Here is a 23,539-nt window from a genome sequence, read left to right as displayed (position 1 = left end):
GATCCGGGTAGACATAGTCCACTATATACTTATGTTTACAGTTCAGTCCGCTCTATATTTAGAAGGTATTTTCCATTGCTTCTAGGGGCTCGCTGCTCGCTGCTGAGACCTGATAACAGACAAAGCTGTTACAATTATATGTGTGTCTGCTCTATAAGCATTGACGTAAATTCAAAAATACAGTCAACTCATCAATGCGCTTATGGAAACGTGTTTTAAACAAAAAATACCTTTCAAGGGGGGCGTGTGTGGTTTGGGCAGACAGCAATAATAATATTGTTGTTATCAAGCTGAACTAGAAAAACAAGTCCAGGGTTTAAAAATAAATAAATATTATACATATTTTAGACAAGTTTTGTGTGCTTTATTTCTTTCGACTTTACAGTAAGCAAAAAGAGGCGCGTGCACTCCTGTGGGGCCGCCTTGGGGCACCTTCATTTCTCCTTTCGTCGAGCATTTGACGAACAGAGGTTGAGCTAATTTTGGCTGTCACATGAATGAATCGAATGATGGCCTCCAAAAGGCGTTTGCCGTGGCCAAGTTTATAGTATATTATATATTATTAGCCAGCTCATCAACAAATATATATAAGATATATATTGTTGTTAGGTTCGTCATGAATCTGCGTGGATTTGGCAGTGTGACAATTGTGTAGAATCCAGCAGAGCAGACATGTGATGGCGTAGGAGGGCGCGTGTGCAGCTGCGGGGTGCGGGGTGCGGCGTTAGATGCAGCATGACGCAATGAGTAAACACAGTTGTGTATTGATTAGTTATTTGTTAAGTATATTTAGCTATAGGCGCGCTTAAGCGCATAAACAAAATAATTAAATTAGCAATAGGCAAATAAATATCAACAAGCTTTGATGCTTATCGCAGTGCGCTCGCTCTCTCTCTCTCTAATAATAATAACAATAACAAGAGCATAAATATATCAACAACAAAATTTCTAGGCGTCGCTGCCTGCGCTTGTTGCTAAGTCAGTCGGACAGCGAAAAACCAAAACAATCGGTGGCGAGCCTCCATTGCTGCGGCCAATCAGCAAAGCGCCCGCACGCGAGAGCCATAAAAAGAAAAAGAAAGAGAGAAAGACAGAGAGAGAACGCGACGCGTCGCGTCGATCGTTGTTCTAGTCGAATCGGGCAGACGCGAGCGTGTCGCTCGGAGCGTATATAAGGCCGCTCGACTGGGCCTGTTGCATCAGTTACTCGTGGACTGAGTAAATGGAAAGATCAAGTGAAACATTAAATTTCAGTGATCTGAAGATCAAATTTCAATTTGACAAAAAACTCTGGAAGAACATAGAACAAGAGCAATTCTAACTCAAGCAATATATACCATAAATACCTGCAAAACCTGAACTATAATTCAAATTGTGATAATTGAGTTGTGATAATAAACAAGTGCTAACAAAAAGTAAAATTTAATTAAAGCTAAGCGTGCACCATATTCCAAACTTTTCAACTAATTAAAGTTTATATCGAAAAAACAAACAAACTAAAGCAAAATGCCTGAGCTCATCGAACAAAACAAAATTATGTAAGTTGCCCCACAATGCAATTGCCCCACATATGAAGCCACATGTGGCATGCCACACACACGCAGAATTATTTTTGAATTTGTTGCTCATGTGCCCCCTTCCTTCTCTTGTTGCTATTGCAGCTCCGCCAATGGCTTTGGTCTGCCCCAGCAGCAGCGTCAGCGCCAGGACAGCTGCGGCCTTTATAGCCACATCCGTGGCATTCCCACCTCGTACGGCGATGTCAACTCCCTGACTGCTGGCGTGCGCAGCTTTGTGGAGGAGGCCGTCTCGCTCTGCCAGCCCGACCAGGTGCACATCTGCGATGGCTCCGAGCAGGAGAACAAGATGCTCATCAAGGTGCTGCTCGAGTCCGGCACCATTGTCGCCCTGCCCAAGTACGACAACTGCTGGCTGGCCCGCACCAATCCCGCCGATGTGGCGCGCGTGGAGTCGAAGACCTTCATCTGCACCGAGGAGCGCGAGGAGACCATTCCCACGCCCCAGGCCGGCGTCAAGGGCACTCTGGGCAACTGGATCTCGCCCATGGACATGGAGGCTGCCATCCAGCAGCGCTTCCCCGGCTGCATGAAGGGACGCACCATGTATGTGGTGCCCTTCAGCATGGGCCCAGTCGGCTCACCGCTCTCCAAGATCGGCATCGAGATCACCGACTCCGCCTACGTCGTCGCTTCCATGCGCATTATGACCCGCATGGGCGCCGCCGTACTGCAGCAGCTGCAGAAGAAGGAGGAGTTCGTGCGTGCTCTGCACTCCGTCGGCACCCCAGCCAACGGACAGCTGGAGCAGGCTTCCTGGCCCTGCGATCCCGAGCGCACCATCATCCTGCACAAGCCCGCCGAGAATCTGATTGTCTCCTACGGCTCTGGCTATGGCGGCAACTCGCTGCTGGGCAAGAAGTGCTTTGCTCTGCGCATTGGCAGCACCATTGCCAAGCGGGAGGGCTGGCTGGCGGAGCACATGCTCATTCTGGGCATCACCGATCCGAAGGGCGTGAAGAAGTACATCACTGCCGCCTTCCCCTCGGCCTGCGGCAAGACCAATCTGGCCATGTTGAACCCCTCGCTGGCCAACTACAAGGTGGAGTGCGTGGGCGATGACATTGCCTGGATGAAGTTCGACTCCAAGGGCGTGCTGCGTGCCATCAATCCCGAGAATGGCTTCTTTGGCGTTGCCCCCGGCACCTCCATGGAGACCAATCCCATTGCCATGAACACTGTGTTCAAGGACACCATCTTCACCAACGTGGCTTCCACCTCCGATGGCGGCGTCTACTGGGAGGGCATGGAGAGCAGCCTGGCTCCCAATGTGCAGATCACCGACTGGCTGGGCAAGCCCTGGTCCAAGGACTCTGGCAAGCCAGCAGCTCATCCCAACTCCCGCTTCTGCACCCCTGCCGCCCAGTGCCCCATCATTGATGGCGCCTGGGAGGATCCAGCTGGCGTGCCCATCTCCGCCATGCTCTTCGGCGGTCGTCGTCCAGCGGGCGTGCCACTGATCTACGAGGCTCGCGACTGGACTCATGGCGTCTTCATTGGCGCCGCCATGCGCAGTGAGTCCACCGCTGCGGCGGAGCACAAGGGCAAGATGATCATGCACGATCCCTTCGCCATGCGTCCCTTCTTCGGCTACAACTTTGGCGACTATGTTGCCCACTGGCTGAGCATGGAGAAGCGTGGCCAGGTGCCCAAGATCTTCCACGTCAACTGGTTCCGCAAGAGCGACGAGGGCAAGTTCATGTGGCCCGGATACGGCGAGAACTCGCGTGTGCTCGACTGGATTCTGCGCCGCGTCAATGGCGAGGTCTGCTTTGCCGACTCGGCCATTGGTCGCATTCCTGCTGCTGGCGCTCTCAATGTCGCCGGCATGAAGGAGCAGATCGATCTGCAGCAGCTGTTCTCGCTGCCCAAGGAGTTCTGGACACAGGAGGTCAAGGACATTCGCAACTACTTTGAGTCGCAGGTGGGCGCCGATCTGCCCGATAGCATCTACGCTGAGCTGGACAAGCTGAGCGCTCGCGTTGCCGACTTGTAAGCCCAGCCGAGTGAATTTATCACAAATCCTCAAGTGCAGCGAGCACTTGACATCTTTACCCGCCTTTACACCTAAGCCCATGCCACAAATCCCGCACCTTTGTATCCTCCCCACATCCCAAACCAATTAACCAATCACATGGATAATCGCCACACTATGCTAACCCAACAAACCTAAACTTAGTCGTTTCTCTAGCATTTAAGTCGCAGACTTCCAAAATTATTTATTGTATAAGCAACACTTGTTATAAGTCTAGTTTAAGTTCATATCTATATATATCTATATAAAAAAGAACAAAAAATTCTTAAACTAAGGTTTTAATAAAACAACAACAACTGATATCAAAAATAACGTCTATATTTTCGATTTTTAATAAGAGCAGTAAGCAGTTCAGAACTCAAGATTCAGAAAGGAAAACTAAAAAAGTTTTTCTTTTTCTATTTGAAAATATATTTGTGATCGTACAGAGTGTCTCTTCTTCTTTGATGTACGCTTTAGCACAACATAACTTTTATCTAAAGCAACAATGTTTATTTTGACTCCAATTGCCTAAGAGATATCCAAATATTTGTGATTTTATTTAATTACAGCTCTGAATGTGTCTAACTTAGCATAATGCTTCGAATTTGTTTTAAAAACGTTTTTAATCAATCATTGACAGAGCATTAAATAAACTGACTTAAGTCTATTCGAGATTTTACGTCACACTCTATCTAAACAAATCGCACTATGAATTTGATATTTGTAATTTTGATTGCAATTTAAACATCGAAATTTTGGTGGCTACGGTTTGGTTACATAAGAATTATACAGGATTTTCTTCAAATTTCCCTAAGAGATTTCTTAATCCCACTGGTAGGTAGTACACAACTAAGAGAGATTATATTGTTTGGATTATTAAGTTTCCGGCAACAAAAAATTGTTACCATTAATGAAAATAACTACAAATGGGATATGAGTATCACCTGAAATCAGCTCGAAGCTGATTCAGTTTGATTTGAGCTTGATTGGAATTTCTGTAGCTCCCTAGATAGTAAAATAATAAAATAATAAATAATTCTTATACATCACAAAAAAAGCTTTTCGCTATGCAAAAATAAAATCTTAAAATAATATTTTCACTTTTAAACTAACATTTAGTTATTCAGAAAATATTTTATTTAAAGTAAAAATCAAATTTTGCCTATAATTTATTTTGCTTAAAACTTTAGTCCATCAAATACGTTTTAATCGTTAATTAACTTTGCAAATTTCTATGCTTAGCACATACTTCATATACAGCGAGTAACTTTAGCTATTTAATAATAATAATTGCAGTCACTGGTACTGACATTTACGATGCTCTTACATACATTGGAGCAGTTGAAACATACCCTTGCTGTTGTTATTCAATGTCAAGGTGCAAAAGAATAAATAAATAAACACGCTCTTAATACTTTAAACAAAGTCTAAAGTCAAAGCAAACAAAACAACGTTGGGGATGTTCTCTTAACTTGGCGCGGCTTCCAGTTTTTCCAGTAAGCTTTCAATGGCAAGGGGAAAGCTTTCGTGGTTGCTGCTGCTGCTGGCGGCGCCACAAACTGCAGTAGCAAGAATTGTTGCTAGTCACAGTTCAGCTCGAGCTGGCAACGCGTTCGGTCGGCCATATTGTGAGCTCCATACTGTGCAAGTGCGTGCGTGCGTGTGTGTGCGTGTGTGAGTGTGCGGCAACGAAAGCGGAAGCGGAAGTGCAGCACAAGCTGTTCAACTGTACAAACTGTTGCTTTGGCTGTCGGCGTCGGCGTCGGCAACGGCAGTCGCCAGTCGCTAGTCGGCAACGTCGGCATCGTTAGTGTTTATTGTTGAGCTGCTCCTGATGCGCACCAAGTGTGTCGTAACGCAATTAAGACAATTAGTAAACTTAATGTTCGGCAATTGCAAACAAGTTATAAACTGAAGACCACACTACGAATACATATAAGAAATGAAAATGGTAAGCAGGCAATTTATGAATACACACACACACATGTAACTGTGTGTATGGGTGTGCTAAGCTGCGATTTGACATGTTGATTTATGCGCTGTCACTTTGCCTCAATGCGTCTCTATGTACGTGTGTGTGTGTGTGTTGCAGGGATTAAGCTTGTTGCTGTGTGCGCACGACACTTGTTGCTTGCCTCGCCTCGCACAGGACACTCGCTTAATTGCTAATCCGGAGACAAAGTCGTCGGCCTCCCAGACGCGTCTAATTACAGCTAAGCGCCCACCTGGCCAATTGCCACAAAATGACGCACGTTGGCATATTTAAAGACCAGCCCCAGCCCCCAGCTCCAGCCCCTGCCACTTAATATGCCATCAACATGAGATTTGCACAAAATGCCAGCGAGCGGGCGCTCTTAGAATTATGTGTTGCAATAAAATCAATGGACAGGCGGCGGCGGCGCTGGCCAAAGACTAATAACCAAGTTTGCGACGTGACTTTTGCTCCCAAAAAGAAATAAAAAGCAGCAAAAAAAAAAGAAAAATAATAATCCCAATGTCAGACTGAATTTGAATGTAGTGGGGAGGGGGGTGTAGCTAGTTAGGCTATGCTTCAGCTTTCTCGTAGTTTATTGTTGCAGGCTAAGTGTTTTATGGACTTTTCTTGTTTGCGCTCTGGGCCACACACACACACAGAGACACACACACACACGCACAAAGTCACGCTTATGAGCGCATTTAGTGCTACAGCAAAAAGTGTGGCTAAGAAAATATTTATGTTTGGTGGGGCCGTAACTTGTTGGGGGTGGTGGCAAGTAATTAAGTCGCAAGTTTGCTAAAAGGGTTGTGGTTGCCACTAGGTCCAGCAGTTAATGCAGTTGAGCTCATTATTCATGCCACACGCACACAGACACAGTTTTGTGGTCAAAGTTCAGGCTACAATTTGCAGGTCACAGACATTTGAACTTTTTTACTTTTTACTTTCGTTGTGTGGGTGTAACTTTACTCTCATACAAATTACATTGTCAGCTGAGCTAAGCTCACGACAGATATGTAAATCCTTTTCAAATGCCAGCACACAGACACAGACACATGCACGTTCGAAATTCAACGCCAAATCAAATCAGTTTTCAGTTGGCTTCGCCTCAAGGTTATCTCGGCTCCCACACTCAATGCGCTTCACTGATAAGTTGAAGCGAAATTTTGTAACTCGTCCTGACATATTCAGCAAAAGTTTTATTTTCTTGATTTGCAGCCAATCCAAGTTGACTGATTTTGTTACATACAAAATTTAACAATTATTGTGACGGCTGCCAGACTTTTATTCTTTCTTTCTTTCTTGCTTTCTTTCCTTTTTTTTGCCATTTCACCGCTGAAACGCAAAACAATTGAATAAAGCCCACAAAACAAAGCCAGCCAGAGTGCCAACAGTTCATGCATACACAATTCACATAATGCCCAATACAAAATATGTCTGCATATGTGTGAGAAAGTGTGTGTGTGTGCGTTGGCGACGACCAGTTGCATGGCAGCTGACATACGAGCTAAAGGGAGGGGCGACTCATGGCAAGGTAAGCCCAGGTGGTAGCTACTCTATTGATTTGCCAGACTGCCCTTGCTGCCCTGCAGCTCTCTCCTCTCTTCTCCCTCTTCTCCCTCTTCTCCCTCTTCTCTCTTCTCTCCTCTATGCTTCGCCACTGTCCGCAGCATTTTTTCTTTTTGCGCAACCAAAGCTGGTTCGGCCTTCTGCTACTGATATGAGCTCTATGCAACATTTTTGTGATTATTTTCAGCAAAAGCAATTTCACTGATTTTCCCCACTCACACACACACACACACACAAACATACAGACAGACAAAAGCTACGGCCTGTCTAACAGTCCATCGCTCTATCTATGCGTCTGTTTGGCCCGCCCTGGCCTGGCCTTTCCCTACTACTGTTCATCTTTATAATTGGTTACGGTGGCAACAGGGCTGGTTACATGACCAGCAGGCATAAAAGCTGCCGATAGCTTTACATTTGTAGCACTTTTATTCAGCTGCCCTATTTTAAATACTCTTACCAAAGAGAATGCAAAGTCTCTTTGCTCTTACTCATAATTTGCTATATTTGGTTTTAGCAACAGCAGCTTAGCTTTTTAATCTGTTTGCCTATTTTATACTCAAAATTTGTATTAAACCTGAGATATTGCCATACATATGAATTGGCATTTGGTTTGCTATACTACACTGAAGCCAAAGCATTAAGTATTTAAATTTGAATTGTCATTAATTTCATTATTACATAATGCAAAGGTGAATTAATTTCAATTAGTTATTGACAATTGACAGAAAATGTTATTGGAAAACAAAATATAGCTCGAAGATTATTATGTAGCATATTTTCAATCATTTTCGTGAAGCATCACTGCAATATATGTATAATATATATGTACATGTATTTGTTTTGTAGGAAAATAATTTGTTTCACAACTGTCAAACAATTTCACATAAAGTGTTGCATTGCTTTTCACTTATTTGCAAACGTGTTCGTATTAAAGCTTATGCCAATGCTATTTCAATTCAATCACCTTTGAAATATTTTGACACAAATCACAGCAACGATTTTGAGCCGTGACCCTGAAAAGTATGCTTTAAATAATTTTACCAGCTACTGAGCCAATTTCATTGCATTTAATTCACAACAAATTGTTCAGTCTGCGAACTTCAGCCAATTCTTAGGAAATCAAATTATTCTTGTGCTTCATGAGAAAATTCCAGTATTAATATACTTGGCATATTTTTAGTCTCAGCTTATTCTAGTGAAATTTCAGATTGCATACACAAGATGCATGCGAACTATTTGTCCTTGACTTTGCTTGTGGCACAAGCGCACATATGGCTTTATGACAATTCAGTTTAAACCAATTTATCATATGGACAGAGTCAGTTATTGCATGCAAGGGACTCACAATAGCTGCAGAGCACACAGCTTTCAGCATGCCCAGGCAAAGCCAAAGGTAGAGCGCTGGAACTGCTGCCAGGGTAAACAGTTTGCCAACAGGTAGTAGCTTCACCCACACAGACAGATACCCACACACACACACACACACACACACACACACACATTATTTACTTAGCAATATGAACACGTAGCCCGAGCGCTTTGTGCTCAGGCTATTTGTATAGTGAGTACGCAGACACAATAGATAAATAATTGTTGCACGGGTCAGAGAGTGTGCGAGAGAACAAAAAAAAAAAAAGCAGAAAATAGAAAAGTTCTGCGACGGCAACAGTTGGGTTTTGCTCGTTACGAGCGCTACAATTAAATGCGATTCATGTATGTGTGTGTGTGTGTGTGCCTCGAGAGCTATAAAGCCAACGCATTGTGTTGCAGCTGTTGAACAATCAAATCAAAATCTGTTGGCCAGTTGTCAGCTTTCAGTACTCTCAGTTGTACGCGCTCACAGTGGCTAACTTTATTAAGCTGCGTGTGTGCGTGTGTGTGTGTGCAACACATTAGCTCAGTGGCATCTAGTCAAAGTCTTATCGCACCTGTGGCAGCAACAGCAACAGCTTAACTTTGAGCAACTGCCAAGTGTTGACAAAAGCAACAACAGCAACAAAACTTTGTTGGTAACTGAAATCCTGTCAGACTCAATGTCTCACTCAGGCAGAGTTTGTAGCTAGACAGGATTGTGCGCCGTAATGTTTATTTATATTACTTTGGCTAAGAGTGAAAAGTAATATTAAATATGCCATCACATATTCAAACATATGTACATAGCGAGCGAGGAATTCCTTTAAGAAGGAAGCTTTCGCTCTTAGCTGTGACATCAGGATATGAGCTTAGATTAGCTGCCTAAAACATTTTAGTCTTAATTGAAAATATGCAAAATTAAATAAATGTAGCTTGCGAATTAATGGAATTAATTACAAGTAATGGATCTAACATATAACTTATTAAATAAGTCATACGTAGAATTACTCATTGACTAAAATTTCATATAATTCAAATTGAAATTCTGCATAAATAATTTGTGCTTAATTATGATAATTAAACAAATATATTACAAGCTACTTTGAACAAGAATATTTATATATTTATATCTATGGGCATGCAGCTAACTTTAATATAATATAAAGTTTAAATTGATATAGGCTGTCTTTATTTATTGTGTGGCAAAATAAAACTAAATGAACAAAGAAGTTCATAATTAAAAAAAAATCAAAGCTTATGCGAAGACTTACTTTTGATTTGAATTCCTTTTGATTAGCCTAACTAATTTATGATTTTCCTAAGTTATTTGTCGTTAGGTCATAATTAATTCATTGCTAGAAGATTAAGTACGACAATTTTGCTTACACAATTATGTTTAATGAGTGATACTAATTGCAATTGAACAGCTTTGATGGTAGCACAGGTTTAATCAAGTTTAATAGCAGGAAAATTGGCTTTTTAGCAGTTTCAGTTGCCACTAAACACTTAAAGCGACTAAAGCACATCATAATTTGCTGACACACGCACACACCCACACAAAGGTAGATAGGAGGAGGAGGAGAGGAAGCGCTCAACAAATGTTTGCCTGTGCGTATTATTAATGCCTGGACCTTGCGTTGGCTTTATGCTTTATGCTGTCTTTCTCTTTTTTATTGTAGTTTTACATTATTTTATTAAATAAAAGATAAAACCATAAATTATGTTTGCTTTTGTGGCCATTTAGGCAAATGTGTGTGTGCGAGCGTGCGTGTGCGTGAGCGTGTGCGTGTGTATTTGTGTTTGTGTTGAGTAATGGCCCGTGATATTTACACATGAGTTCGCTTCAACTTTCACAGCATCATCATCAACGCCATTACCAACGACAACAACAACAAGAGCAGCAACAGGAAGAGTAAGCAATTGCTGAGATGGCACAGCAGCAACATAGCTGGGATGGGGGCGAGTATGCTGGGCATAGTCAAGGACATCCGCATACGCACGCCCACTCGCGCGGACATCAGACGCATATGACGCCCGCACGGGCCGTCAGCAATCCGCTGCCCTACCAGGGAGCCACGCCCAAATCGCCCAGGTAAGCAAACCACAGCCGCAGCCGCAGCCGCAGCCACAGTAGCAACAAGCAAAACCACAACCAACAACAACAGCAACAACAATAATTTGTTAACTTGCAGAAGCTATCATGCGCCGCCCTCTGTGTATGCCACGCCCACACAGACAACATCAGGCGGTTACGCCTATGGCGGCAGCTACGAACCGCAACCGCCGCGCAGTCCCAAGATAACCACCACCTATGCCAACGACAGCTGCGAGGACGGCAGCCTGTCCACGCCCTCCTCCTACTATCAGACGCCCACCTCGGGCTCCATCGACGACTCGAGCTCGCTGCTCAGCGGTCACACAGCCGCGCGCAGTCCCAAGTCCCCTTGCAAGTTTGTCTTTGATGCGGTCAGCCCCACCCCGGGCCAGGACCAGGCAGCCAAAAAGTTCGAATACTACGAGCCCATTTCCCCCGACGACGGCTCCTTGTACTACGAGCCACCCAGCTCGCCCAGACGGCAGCAGCACAAGGAGCAGCAACAGCAGCAGCTGCCACAGTTAACCACAACAGGCGCCAGCAGCAAGCGACGCCGCGATGAATGGGAGCTGCCGGTCATAACCAAGATAGATGCGCGTAGTCTCAATGCAGCCGCCGCCGCCAACGCTGGTGGCTACTATGCACTCAAGCGGGACTCCTGCGTCACCGACTGCACACAGCTGTCCATGGAGTCGGAGGACGCGCGCACGCAGCATACGAACACCACGACGACCACTAGCTTCAGCTACACCGATACGGATGCGCCGGCAGCGTCGTCGCAGCGCCAGCTGCAGCGTCAGCGTCGCCACGCCATCAATATAACATCCAATCCGGGCTATCAAGTGCTCCACAGCTCACACTCCACGCTCGATCGCACCTGCTCGGACAGCGTCGTCTCGCTGCGCTATCGCAAGTCCACCAGCGATCTGACCCAGGATGCGGAGCACGAGCTCAGCGGCTGCAAGCCCGCCAAGCCCAAGCGCGAGAATGTCGAGTACAAGCCCCGACGACGTGGCAGCTCCAAGGGCGGCCTCGCCTACTTGGCCAGCCGCCGCAGCTCGCGCGAGTCCATGAAGAGCGCCTGCTCCAATGCTTCCATATTCTCCAACGACGATGTTGGCCCGCTGGCCTTTCAGAACTCCAATCGCGGCCGCCAGCGTCGCACTTCCAATTTTCTCGAGTTGCCAGGTAAGTAACAAGCTCATCCTTACTTCGGGGCATAAGCTTCGAAGCTTGTAAACATTTTATACAAAATAATTTGGCAACATAACTTCCAATCAATCGATTGGCTCATGTTATTTGCTCACATTTGTTAAGGGAATGTTCCTAGAATTCAGCAAGTAGTTGTTTTTTAATAATTGGCTAGAATTTTTATTTTCTAATAAACATTACTTTCAGTTTAGCTAAGTAGGGACTATGCCTTATTTATTTATTTGACTCTTGCGCGCCTTATTACAAGACATTTAGAAACATATTTACTTTTTATTTCAGTAGCAATGAACGTAAGGCAACCTACACAACACACAAGCAGTTGAAATTGCTTTTAATATAAAATCAAATAATTTATGTACTAAACAAGGAATTCATCTGTATAAAAAATTGATGTAGATCTCCAGAAACTTTTATAGCAGACATGTCAGTTTATTGAAAATGGATTTTCTTTTTATATAGTTTAACCTGAGAATTATAGAAAATTTATTTATTTATTTACAAGTTTAATTATTATACAAACTAATATAATAACTAAAAGTGGGGAGTGCCGACTCGACAGTTAACTAGATGCTGCTTAGTACGTTATTATAGTCTAAAAACTTAGTTAATAATTTAACGTTATTATGGGTAGGTTCGGTAAGAAGTGAGGTGGGTTGGATGTGGCCAAAATGCTGGATCCTCGAGTTGCTAAGTTGTGGGCAGGTATCCAAGATGTGTTGCGTTCTCCTCCGCATTTGGGGCAACTGGGTATGGGTTTGCCTCTTGGTAGCTGCTCATGGGTTATGGTGCTATGCCCTGTTCTGAGCCAGGTCATCACATTGCAGTGTCTTGTGTGACAAGAAGAAGGATAGCGGACTGGTTCCTTGTTGGGAATCTTTATAGTATCCCCAAAAATATGAATTCATCAGTAAATCGTTTAAGCAATGCTTATAAATTTTATTTATTTATATTTTCTCATAGAGCTAAGAGTAATTTTTATTCCTTTGCTTAACTTTAACGTATACGTAACATAAATCTTCGCTTAATTTAGTGCCAGATCATGTGCGTCCACGCGTCTGCTCCTTGCCCGAACGTCCATACAATCCACGCGCCAGCGACGATCTCTATCGGCTGCGTCACTTCTCCATAAGCAAGGGCAACGTGGTCAACTGTGGCGACTCCATCATCTCGCGCAGGTCGCGCAGCAACACTAGCGTCAATTCTACGAACAGTCGCGCCAGCGAGCGCTCACCCTTTGAGGGCAGCTGCTGTGGCGCCGGATATGCCAACGTGGACTCGCTGCCCGCCTCGCCGGACGAGTCGGAGAATCTGGATCCGCCGCCGCCGGCGCGCTATCGGGTCGTCATGCTGGGCGATGCGGGCGTGGGCAAGACGGCGCTGGTGAATCAGTTCATGACTTCGGAGTATATGCACACCTATGATGCGAGCCTAGGTAAGTTTGATTGATTGATTTGCTTGCAGTCCGCAGCTGAGCGCAGTGAGTAGAGCTTGTAAGCCCATTGGGCTGGAAACCTTGCGTGTTATGATCCTTGGCCGATCCCAAGCCGCTTAGTTTCCACTTATGTCTATAGATCTTAATTCCGATCTGAGTTTTAGACGATGAGTTCGGTGAGAAGACGGTCAGCGTGCTGCTGGACGATGAGGAGTCCGACATGGTGTTTATTGATCATCCCAGCGTCGAGATGAGCGTTGAGAATTCTCTCTCCACCTACGAGCCGCACGGCTGTGTGGTGGTCTTCTCTGTGGTGGACAAGGGCTCGTTTCGCATTGCCGAGGAAATCATCAATTATCTCTGGCAGGAGAACTACACCAAGGACAAGGCGGTCATACTGGTGGGCAACAAGGCGGACCTGGCGCGTGCTCGCCTAATTACGTCACAGGGTAAAAATCCAACATCCAGCTTAATTATGACGGCTTGATTTCACTCTCATTTTTCACCTCTATCGCTACCGCTACCGCTACCAATTTGCTGCAGAGGGCAAAACATTGGCCGCCTCACGCGACGCCAAATTTATTGAGACGTCCAGTGGCATTCAGCACAATGTCGATGAGCTGCTGGTGGGGATATTGAAGCAGGTAAGGTGGTTCACTCGTAGGGTGGGTTTGCAGTTTACGCTTGAGTTAGTTTCGCTGTGGCTGTGGCTGTGGGTGGGGGTTGTTTTTTGGGTTTAGGTGCGAAGCACACGCAACTCATTGATGCATGCGCAAATTGTGAAATAACTTGAATGGATTTGAGGTTAGTCGCTGGGGCTGCCTTTTGGGGTTGTGTGCTGCGGCTTGGGTTACTAATTAATGAAAATTGAGTTCAGCGTAGTTAATCAAATTAAATACGCCGCAAAATATAATTCACAGATGCGCCTGAAGGAGACGCGCGAGAAGAAGGCGAGCCAAACCAAAACCAAAATGAAGACCTCACGCACACACATATCGTTGCATCTGGCCAAGGAAATCCTGCAAAAAATCTGCCTTAGCGACATTTCCAAATCAAAAAGCTGTGAAAATTTGCATGTCCTTTAAACAGAAAGAAAATCATAAGCAAATTGTAGCTAATTTTCTGGCATTTTGCATACAGTATGCGTATAAAGTTATGTTACACAGAGAAAAAAAATACAATTCAATGAAAATTGAAATCAATTACTTAATAAGTAAATTAAAGCTTTTCACAAAAAGTTAAAACTTAATGCAATTCAATTTGATTTATTATTTTTTTGAGTACATTCAATATAAATACAAAATACACAGCGAAAAAAAAACAATTATATACAATAGGAAATCAATGAACTTAATATTATTGTTACGAACTAATTTAATTTACTATTAAAATATTTTAAAGATATTTATTTTAATATGAATCTAATTTAATATCAATTTATTTAAGACATTTATTTATTGAGTAATCTTAGAAGAAAACATATTGCCAGCTAATGGAAATCAATTAATAAGTAAACATTATTATTATGCAGAAAAACATTGAATTGAATTTAAATTTAAAAATATTTTATTTGTTTTATATTTAAGACTTATTTGAACAGTAAATGTGTATACAAAAAATAGAAAATTGCATGAAAATGAAAATCAATTATCAAGTGTATTATGAGTATTTGCAGCAAAAACAAATTCCAATCAACATTAAGATTTTTAAATTCTACTTAATATTTTTTTTTCTGTGTAATCACATGTATATGTATACTTGTGTGCAGATGTATATTTATAGCCAACAAATGCTCAGCTTTGCGAAACTGTTTTTGATGTTCTACTTTCACTTTTTAAAGCATTTTTATGAGTATTATAAAATATATATGTATACAATAGCATACAAACAAATTATTATGAATGTTGCAAAATATTTTACAGCCAATTTTTCGTGTATACAATATGACATAGTAGCGTATAAGCTTGTAACTCTGTGTGCGTGTGTGTGTGTTGGTGTGAGTGCGTCTGTGTGTTATCAAAACCAGACAGCGGCACTCCGCATATTGTCACAGTCACTGGCTCTGGGTCTGGCGATAAAATATTTGAAATGCCATTTAGATTAACTTGAACTGGCTTTAACATTGAGCTAACCAACAAAAAAAAAAAAAAAGTAAAAGATAAGTTGATGTTGCGGCAAAGGCAAAGTGGGTCGTTTGAAGTCCTTGGCATTGGGTCTAAGGTTGTTGGTCAAGCTGCACGCTTTGTTTACGACATTTACGCTTGATTGGCGCTCGTTAGCCAGACACAGAGTCAGACTGTCGAGCCCATGGCCTCCATAGCGCTGGCATTATATGTATATACTGATAAGCTTAAAGCGACAACCGATAGACGAGAGAGACGCGTGTGCTATAAATGAACAACAAATGGAGGCTTGACACACTCACACACACGCACACACATACGTACTTATATTTGTATATTTATATGTGTTCCAAATGCGTAATTTTAAATTCTCATGAATAACAAAAACCTAAACATAATCTGCTGTCAATTTTTTGCAAATAATGTTTGCTTAAAGTTAAATTTAAATATTACAATTCTTAGCTATAAACCCTAAATATATGTATACATAAAAATATATTATACAATTATGAAGCTCCTTTGAGTGTATAGACAAACTATTTTTTCAAAATGCGCAAACATCTCTTCCAAATTGCAAATTAACAAAACCAAAAAAGAAATATAACTCATATCGGGAATGACTGTTAAATGTTGACTGTTGTTAATTCTAAGCTAAATGCATTAAATATACATAAATATATTAATGTTAATTAATGAAAAAAAAACTCTATTTATGTACACTTTTAAAGCCTACAGAGTGCAAATCAAATGCAAATATTTATACTAAACTTGAACTAAGCAAAAACTCAAGTCAAAGCAAAACTCTTTTAATCAAACAAGTGCACACAATAACACACACACACACACATGCAAAGAGTGCGCTCTATATTTTTTCAGAGTGCACTTTCGCTTTTGACAGACAATCACACACACACACACATACATATAGCTAGCAACTTTAATGTTTATTCGACTGTATTTAAACAAAAAGTTATGCTTGGCTCAACTTTTAATTTGCAAAAACAAACCTCGTTGAGTGCAGAGCGCACAAACTAAATACGCAAAACATTCGCAGAACTAGAACTACTCGAAACTACTACGTGGCGTATACGCAATCTAAATAAATAATGCGCATACGCTGCGTAGGCCCAGCTTAATACATATATAGATACGTCTATGTATGCTAAAAATGTAAAGTCAAAGCAAACTAATTGCCCACCGAATTTATCGTCTACTCAAAGATATATATATATATACTATACTTGAACAAATATTGAAATATCAAAGTAGTAAATTATGTAAATGTAAAGCAAGCAAAGCAAAAGCTTTTATTTTTTCACTCTATACAAGTCGACACTGTGCAACGAGCTAAGCGCCCCCAGCAAGCACTAACAGCTACCACTTCTACTAATCCTGCTTTTGTTGCACAGTGTGTAGTATTGTGTCTAACCAAAAATATGCGCATATATCAAAATAACCTGAAAAAAAGGCTGTAGAGAATTTTTGTGTAAAGCCAACTAGCAATAAGTTGAAATGCAAACTATATAAATTTTACTTTTCTTCTGTTGTTGTTGTTCCTCTGTACGCTACCAAAAGGCATTATAATATATACAAATATACTATATACATATAAAAGAAACAAGGTCAGTTAAATGTGTGTGTGTGTTTTAACTATAACTGGGGACTCAGCGCTGGGCAGCACTTGCTCAATTCCCAGCACACTGTGCTGAGCTTGAGCGTAACGCTCAGCTGTTGCGCACTTGCGGCTCATTAACAGCCTGCGCTGCAGGCGGGTAATGTGCCTTTCTGCCCCCACCAACCCACCCTCCCTGAGGACGGAATCAGCGCGTTCGCACGCAGCCACTTCACTTCGGGCGACAGAAAAACGCGTTAAGTGCCTGATGTGAATCACGACGACATGGCCAGGATTATAAGCCTCGCTGCATAACAGTGTGACACAGCGAAAGAGCGAGAAAGAGAAAGAATGAGCGAGTGAGACTGAGCGTAGCCTTATTTGGATTTGCAGTGCGTGCGAGAATCAATCAAGTGCAAAACTTCAATAATTAACTTAAAGTTGACAATGCCACACAGCATTGAATGCCACTGATTGATGGACAGCCAAATGGCATGGCAACCTAACGCTGTATCCAGCTCACACACACACTCTCTCTCTCTCTCTCCCTCTCACTCTTGCGTTGTGACTCAGCCACCTGCCGAGCTCATCATTTTAATGAGCTTATTTCATTATACTCTGCCTACGCTGCGGCGATATTATTATGAAAATTGCAACGCCATTTTGTAACTTTGCTCTCGCTCTTTCTCGCTCGCTCGCTCGCTCAGTTGCTGTCTCGCTCAGGCGCTCGCTGTCATTAGCAATTAAGTTTGGTCTCACTTGTTTTTTGTGCTTTGGCTTTCTTCTTAGCTTGTTTTCATTTTGCAGCGTAATAAAACTAATTTAAAGTTCAATAAAGCAGTCAACGCTGGCTCTGGATCTCGCTGTGGCTGTGGCTGTGGCGCGTGTTGTCCTTTAATCAAGGACTCATCATCAAGCTTATCAACAGCGCCAGAGCAACCAAAGCAAATATTGGCACACTTTAAATAATTTATGAAAATACAAGCAACGTCATGGGCATTGGCATTAACAACACACTCTCTATCTCTCTTTTACACACTCACTCCCTCTCTGTCTGTCTTTCTGTGTGTGTGTGTTCTTTGCGGTGTCGTATTCGCACTCGTAATTGAGTCACTGCGTGGCACACGGGGGAATTGGAAAGACAGAACGACACGCAAATCGATTAAGAACTTAACAAGGATTATGCTCAGTATAACATGGACCAGGACCCAGCACCAGCACCAGGACCAGGCCTTAATAAGCAACACGCAGCAGACACACACACACACAGCTACAGGGAAGCGTCCAATTAAAGTTGCTCAGATATCCTGTCGACTTGCCAACTGGCGACTTAAACTGCTGTAACCGAGACAATGGTAAGCCTAAGCGGGCCGGAAATTGTCTTGTACGTTGAGATAAATACATTAGCCTGGAGCCGACAGTCAAAAGATTTATTTATATTCATGTATCGATTTTTTAGCTCATTCAGCTTGAGCTTAGCTCACAACTGCAGCTCAGCATTTTTCAATTACTTTAAACTGAGACCCCAAAAAGGCTTAGCACACACACACATACACATATTTACTTAGAGACCTTGAATGCCTAAGCCAGCACGGACAGAGCTATTCAAGCTGTCCTGCCCACCTGACACTGCCAGCCGCATGCCAACATCTCATATATGAAGAAATATTCGCTCTCCAGCGAGTCTCTGTGCGCCACACTCTTGGGACTCATAACCAAATAAGCTGAATTTCCTACAGCATACTTTGCTCCTTCGGCCATTCTGGCGCAAATTGCCAAACAAACCATCAACGTTGTCCTCACGGTCTACTCAGAGCCGCCTGTCCCACCACCAACATCAACTCTACGCAAAGCAGCGAAATTTTGTAAATGAAACTTTAAGGCAATATGCACAGGAGAATGAAAATTGGGCAAGCGCTAAGCTGCCGACTTCCGAATACACTTTGTCAACTAGACATTTATTATTATTTATAATCAGTTACAGTTTGCTTAAATATAAATACTTTGAACTTAAAAGAAAAGCCCAAAAGTTAAACTTTTTGTATGACCAATAAATCTTTGATATTTATCTTAAATATTTATGTTCAATTTAATTATATATAAGTTTTCTTACTGTGCATAGGCAACTTTAATTTAAATAAAAAATTAATAATATATAAATTCAATCAGCTAAAAGCACTTCAAATTGATTTATGCAACAATCAAGAAATGAACTATGAATGCAATCCGAGTGTATTTCAAATTCAGACTTCAACTAAATGCATTCAACAATCTGTGGATGAATAGATGATGATAAAATTCCAAATGAATTTAATCCTTTTACGGCAAGCGAACCTTTTATCACAAAAGCTGACTATCTGCAATGTTCTGATTAAAATAAAAGTAATTTGTAAAATTGGTCAAGAGGCTTAAGGTATCGGAAAATGTCTGAGCCGCAGTGGGCAAAGTGTATATAAGTAAAATGAAATTTAAATAACGATTTATAGCCTTTGAAGTATTGTTATTTGCACAGACGACAGACGAGGCGCGCTCTAAAGCTGGTAAGTGAAATAAAAATTGGCGACATAAGTAAAGCGGACAACGACTGCCACATGCACTGCTAACTAAACTGTGTGTGTGGAATATTAAATGGAAAGCAGGTACAATAATTACTTTGACCTGATTCAAATAAAATTGCAGTTGTCAAGGTTTTAGCTTGCAACGCTCTGTGCAACTTTATCTAGCATTGAGGGCGCTTAGCTTTGCAATTATAATAATTATACGCAGCGTGGTACGAGCCATAATTGCTGCAGCTGCAAAATGAGTTAAATAGTTTGTGTTGAGTTTGCAATGCTGGCATAGAGCATAAGCCTTATTGGATGCATATGCCATGCTATATAGTATTTCGTTCTTGATTAAGGCTAGCATCAAGCAAATAAAGGCCAACAAAAAAAAAAAATGTAATGTGTTCAAACAGACAAAACCGACGGTAGGCGGCAAATACACAATAAATATACAAAAGCAAACACATAAACGCCCGAGAGCAGAAAAAGAGTCAAAGGCTCAATGCCTCTGTGTTTGCTTGTTTATTTGTGTGTGTAGGTGTGTAGTTAAAATCAAATACGTTTAGCACAGCAAGCGGGCAAGAGTTTTTGGGGGTGCGTAGTGGGTTCGACCTAGGGTCGGCCTTGTTGCTGTCATCGGTGATGTCGATGCCGCCGCCGCCGCCGCCGCCTCGTGCCTAAAAGCAATGCCACGAAATTGCTTTTTTGGCAGAAGGTAATGCCAACAGCAACAAGTGGAGCTACAAGCAATTGTGTGTGTGTGTGTGTGTGGTGCATGGCTCAAAAGGAAATGAGAAAAGGTTGTCGCTGGCTTCCTTTTTGACGCTGGAAATTTGCGTAACAACAACGCGCAATGAGGAAACAGGAAGTTGCCAGGACATTGTTTATTCCTTAGTGTGGCGGACCACCAAAAAAAGCTAAAGCAAGTTCGAGCCTATAGCCAAAAGTCTGTGTGCATCAAAGACATAAATTACTAGCGGAATTTATATTGTTAGCTATCTTTCCTTTTTTTTTTACTTGCCATTGCCATTGCCATTTTAATGTTACCTTTTGTATAAACTAAAATATTTTAGCTGACAAAATAATCTGTTAAATGTAAGCAAACAACTTGGCCAGGTTAAAGAGGCTTCAGTTTGGGTCTGAGCGCTAAATGAACACAAGTTGCTTTTGTTGTTTTACAGCCAACTGACAAAGCGCCATTTTCACAAAGTTTTTGGCCCCAACCAACCCCAACCCCAGCCGCTAACCCAATTCCTACTCAACCTAAAGTAAACAGCCTGCGCCTGAAGACAACGACGTTGTATAAAAGTCAAAGGCAAGTCTACAACAAAAATGTCTGCACCTGTTGTTGTTGTTGTTGTTGCACACTCCTCAATGTGCACACAGACACACTTGTTGAGCACTAAGCGCATGATAAAGAAGCAGCGAGCAGCAGAAGCAGCAGCAACAGCGAATGCTAAAGAAATTTAAATTCTGGCGGTGTAACGGGAGTGTGTGTGTGGCAAGGAGTCTGTGGTAGCGTCTGTCTGTGTCCTTGTTACAAAAAACTTTAAAGGCTTGCTGCATAATTTAAGGCACATTATTAAAAGTTTTACTGCACAGAATGCTTAAGACTCGGATCGTCTAGATCGTCAGGACTGTGCACAACTAAAATCATTTGTAATTCAATTAATTATTGCTCACACTAAAAGCAAAGCACATTCAATTATGCAAAATGAATAAATTCAATTCGGTAGGCAACTATTCATTCATTCATTTAATTAAATCAGTTTATGCAACAGTCGCTCCAGCTCGAAAAACTGTAAACGAATTTAAATGTACCAATATCAAAGTATTGGCTTATCTCATTCCCTGCTCATGTCTGTCCGTCTGACTTCTGATTATTAAAATTCAGGGTATTTTATAGTTGAGTTACTTAGGATTCTATACGCTTTGATAGGACAGCATTGTTGCTCAACTTTGTTCGTTTTTTGCATAAGCTCGTGTGTGACCTTTGCGCCAGCAGCTGTGGGCGCTAAAGGGGCAGCAACAAAACTTCGTTAACACACACACACACACAGAGAAACAGACTTGAGCACACACTTATGTTAGTTTGGTGCATAATGCAGTCTGCGCACGACTAGAGTAAGTAAAATGCTCCTCGAGCGTCAAACCAAAAAACCCAACAGAATGCGTGCGGAGACAACCGCAAATAAGCAACGTGGCGTATACTTGACGATTACTTGCAGCAGCAGCTGCAGCTGCAACTTGCAACCACTGACCTTGGTTTAGTTCAAGCAGCATCCTTGGCAATCGAATGGGCACGTCTGCATAACTGCGTGTGTTTGCTCAGTTGACAGCCCGTCCGTCCGTCCCCAATCTTCGGCAAATCGCATTGGCCATCAATATATGCAACAGTGTGGCAATGTGTTCACGTTCGATGCGTGTGCTGCAACCAATTTTCAAGTTTTCGTCTCTGTATGTGTGTGTGTGTGTGTGCTTGTTTGCTTTGCAAAGTGTTGCAGCAGTAAAGAGAAGGCGCAACGTGGGCGGCGTTGTTAATAACTTTAAACTGTTTGCATGCCTGGCAGCGTATGTATGTGTGTGTGTGTGTGTATCTGTGTGTGTGCGTCTGACTCCCAGTCTGCTAGTTGTTGACCATTTGCTCTTCAATTATGCAAATTTACTGGGATTTTTCAATATGCGTTTCCGACCAATATGGTCTGAATTTTATAAAAGTTTGGCATGGCACATGACATAATGAAATAAAAACAGTAAGCTATGCATGAAAACTCTGTGTTAATTTAAAATTGTTGTTAAATTGCTATTAACAATCTTAATCGCTGCAGTCATGTAATAAAATTAAAGCGAAATGATTCCGTAGAAAAAAATGCAATTGAAATTCATTTTTAATAGTAGTTTATATATAAATTTAACATTCGATATTAGTTTGGGTTAACTACTGATGTTTTACTTTATGCTACATAAAATAAAAGATTCGCAGAATTTTGGGGAAACTTATCAATCCTCTTAAAGTTTTAAGAGCTTTAACTTTGTGGCTTGCCAAGTTGGTTATTAGACAAGTTTAAGCTTTTGTTGTTTTGCTCAATGTTTAAAGCTTTAAGAACTGTCTGCGAATAGAACGACGAACAAATCGAGTGTCCGCTGTATACACACACACACACACGCACATGCATTTGTATGTGTTTGTGTGAGCGCTTGAATTTAATTTTCCAGTGTATTGAACGCAATCCTGAATTCTCCTATGTATTGTTTAATGACTGCAACTCAAAATGACATTTCATTTGCATAATGATTCAGTTCAATCTATTTTGTTGCCATGCAGACAAAAATTAAATTGAGACAATTTTATGAACTCTAAAATTGCCAGATAAACGCTTTGTTTTCTGGAAATTCTGATGTTTATTATGCCATTTTAATGGAATCTAATTTAAAGTTTGTTGCCAGACTTAACTTTTAGCAACTTTTTGTGTTGCGTGAAAACCTAAAAGCGAAAGCTTAGCAGCTTTAACTTACCTAGCCGGCAATTAAATCTAAATATGTAAATGAGAAGTCAACATTGGAGCTTAGCTTAGCTTGGGGTCAATTAATCAATTTCTCAACATCAATGCAACATCAATTGCATTACTTGATGGCTTTTATTTTTTGTACGATTGACAGCAGAGGGAAACGCATAACTGTCTCTTGAGCTATGATTGATGTTTGAACATGTTTGAAAAAGAAAATGCGAAAAACGGAAGGAAAACGAATTGCACAACGAAGTTGAAGCATTCGCAATCAGCAATCAGCCAAATGACTTGAGCTGCGCATTAAACTGCATATGAATTAAATAAAAGCGAGGAGCACACTTGACAGGCGACAAACGACAGGCGCTCAATCGGCTGAATGGGGCATGCAACCAGCCAGGCAGCCTGGCAGCCTGCCTGGCCCCACTGCGTCCTTAGACTTGAGGCCAAGCCCCCGCTTGGCCGTTTAGCTGTCGAAATGGTCACCAAGGAGCATCAGCATTGAAGTTGTCCGCCAGGACATTA

The 23,539-nt window shown here is 42.0% G+C and overlaps 2 protein-coding genes across 3 annotated transcripts; both read left to right on the top strand.

Moving 5' to 3' along the window:
- Positions 1-1,215: 1,215 nt before the first annotated feature.
- LOC108596957 (phosphoenolpyruvate carboxykinase [GTP]) lies at positions 1,216-3,656 on the top strand. Its single transcript, XM_017983203.2, has 2 exons — positions 1,216-1,538; positions 1,662-3,656. Exons 1-2 carry the CDS (start codon positions 1,507-1,509, stop codon positions 3,571-3,573), a joined length of 1,944 nt encoding a protein of 647 aa, XP_017838692.1. The 5' UTR covers positions 1,216-1,506; the 3' UTR covers positions 3,574-3,656.
- Positions 3,657-5,198: 1,542 nt separating this feature from the next.
- On the top strand, positions 5,199-14,401 carry LOC108597757. Of its 2 annotated transcripts, none has more exons than XM_017984467.1 (7): positions 5,199-5,545; positions 10,348-10,583; positions 10,684-11,774; positions 12,829-13,230; positions 13,395-13,679; positions 13,774-13,874; positions 14,151-14,401. In XM_017984467.1, the coding sequence occupies exons 2-7, from the start codon at positions 10,420-10,422 to the stop codon at positions 14,313-14,315; spliced, it is 2,208 nt and encodes a 735-aa protein (XP_017839956.1). In that variant the 5' UTR covers positions 5,199-5,545; positions 10,348-10,419; the 3' UTR covers positions 14,316-14,401. The 2 variants fall into 2 exon arrangements, with proteins under 2 accessions (XP_017839956.1, XP_017839955.1); XM_017984466.1 differs by having other exon boundaries at positions 13,389-13,679.
- The last annotated feature ends 9,138 nt before the right edge of the window (positions 14,402-23,539 follow it).

The sequence above is a fragment of the Drosophila busckii genome, chromosome 2R, assembly GCF_011750605.1.
Source record: "Drosophila busckii strain San Diego stock center, stock number 13000-0081.31 chromosome 2R, ASM1175060v1, whole genome shotgun sequence".
Taxonomy (NCBI): domain Eukaryota; kingdom Metazoa; phylum Arthropoda; class Insecta; order Diptera; family Drosophilidae; genus Drosophila; species Drosophila busckii.
Note: the sequence above shows the minus strand (reverse complement) of the source record. Positions and strands in the feature narration are given on the sequence as shown.

What these genes read in the sequence shown, in the direction of transcription:
- LOC108596957 (XM_017983203.2), top strand. Translation starts at nt 1,507, where the DNA reads ATGCCTGAGCTCATCGAACAAAACAAAATTAT. An exon ending in ATCGAACAAAACAAAATTAT is followed by an intron (nt 1,539 to 1,661) that starts GTAAGTTGCCCC and finishes TTGCTATTGCAG; the next exon opens with CTCCGCCAATGGCTTTGGTC.
- LOC108597757 (XM_017984466.1), top strand. Translation starts at nt 10,420, where the DNA reads ATGGCACAGCAGCAACATAGCTGGGATGGGGGCGAGTATGCTGGGCAT. An exon ending in CACCTATGATGCGAGCCTAG is followed by an intron (nt 13,231 to 13,388) that starts GTAAGTTTGATT and finishes TTCCGATCTGAG; the next exon opens with TTTTAGACGATGAGTTCGGT. An exon ending in TCGCCTAATTACGTCACAGG is followed by an intron (nt 13,680 to 13,773) that starts GTAAAAATCCAA and finishes AATTTGCTGCAG; the next exon opens with AGGGCAAAACATTGGCCGCC.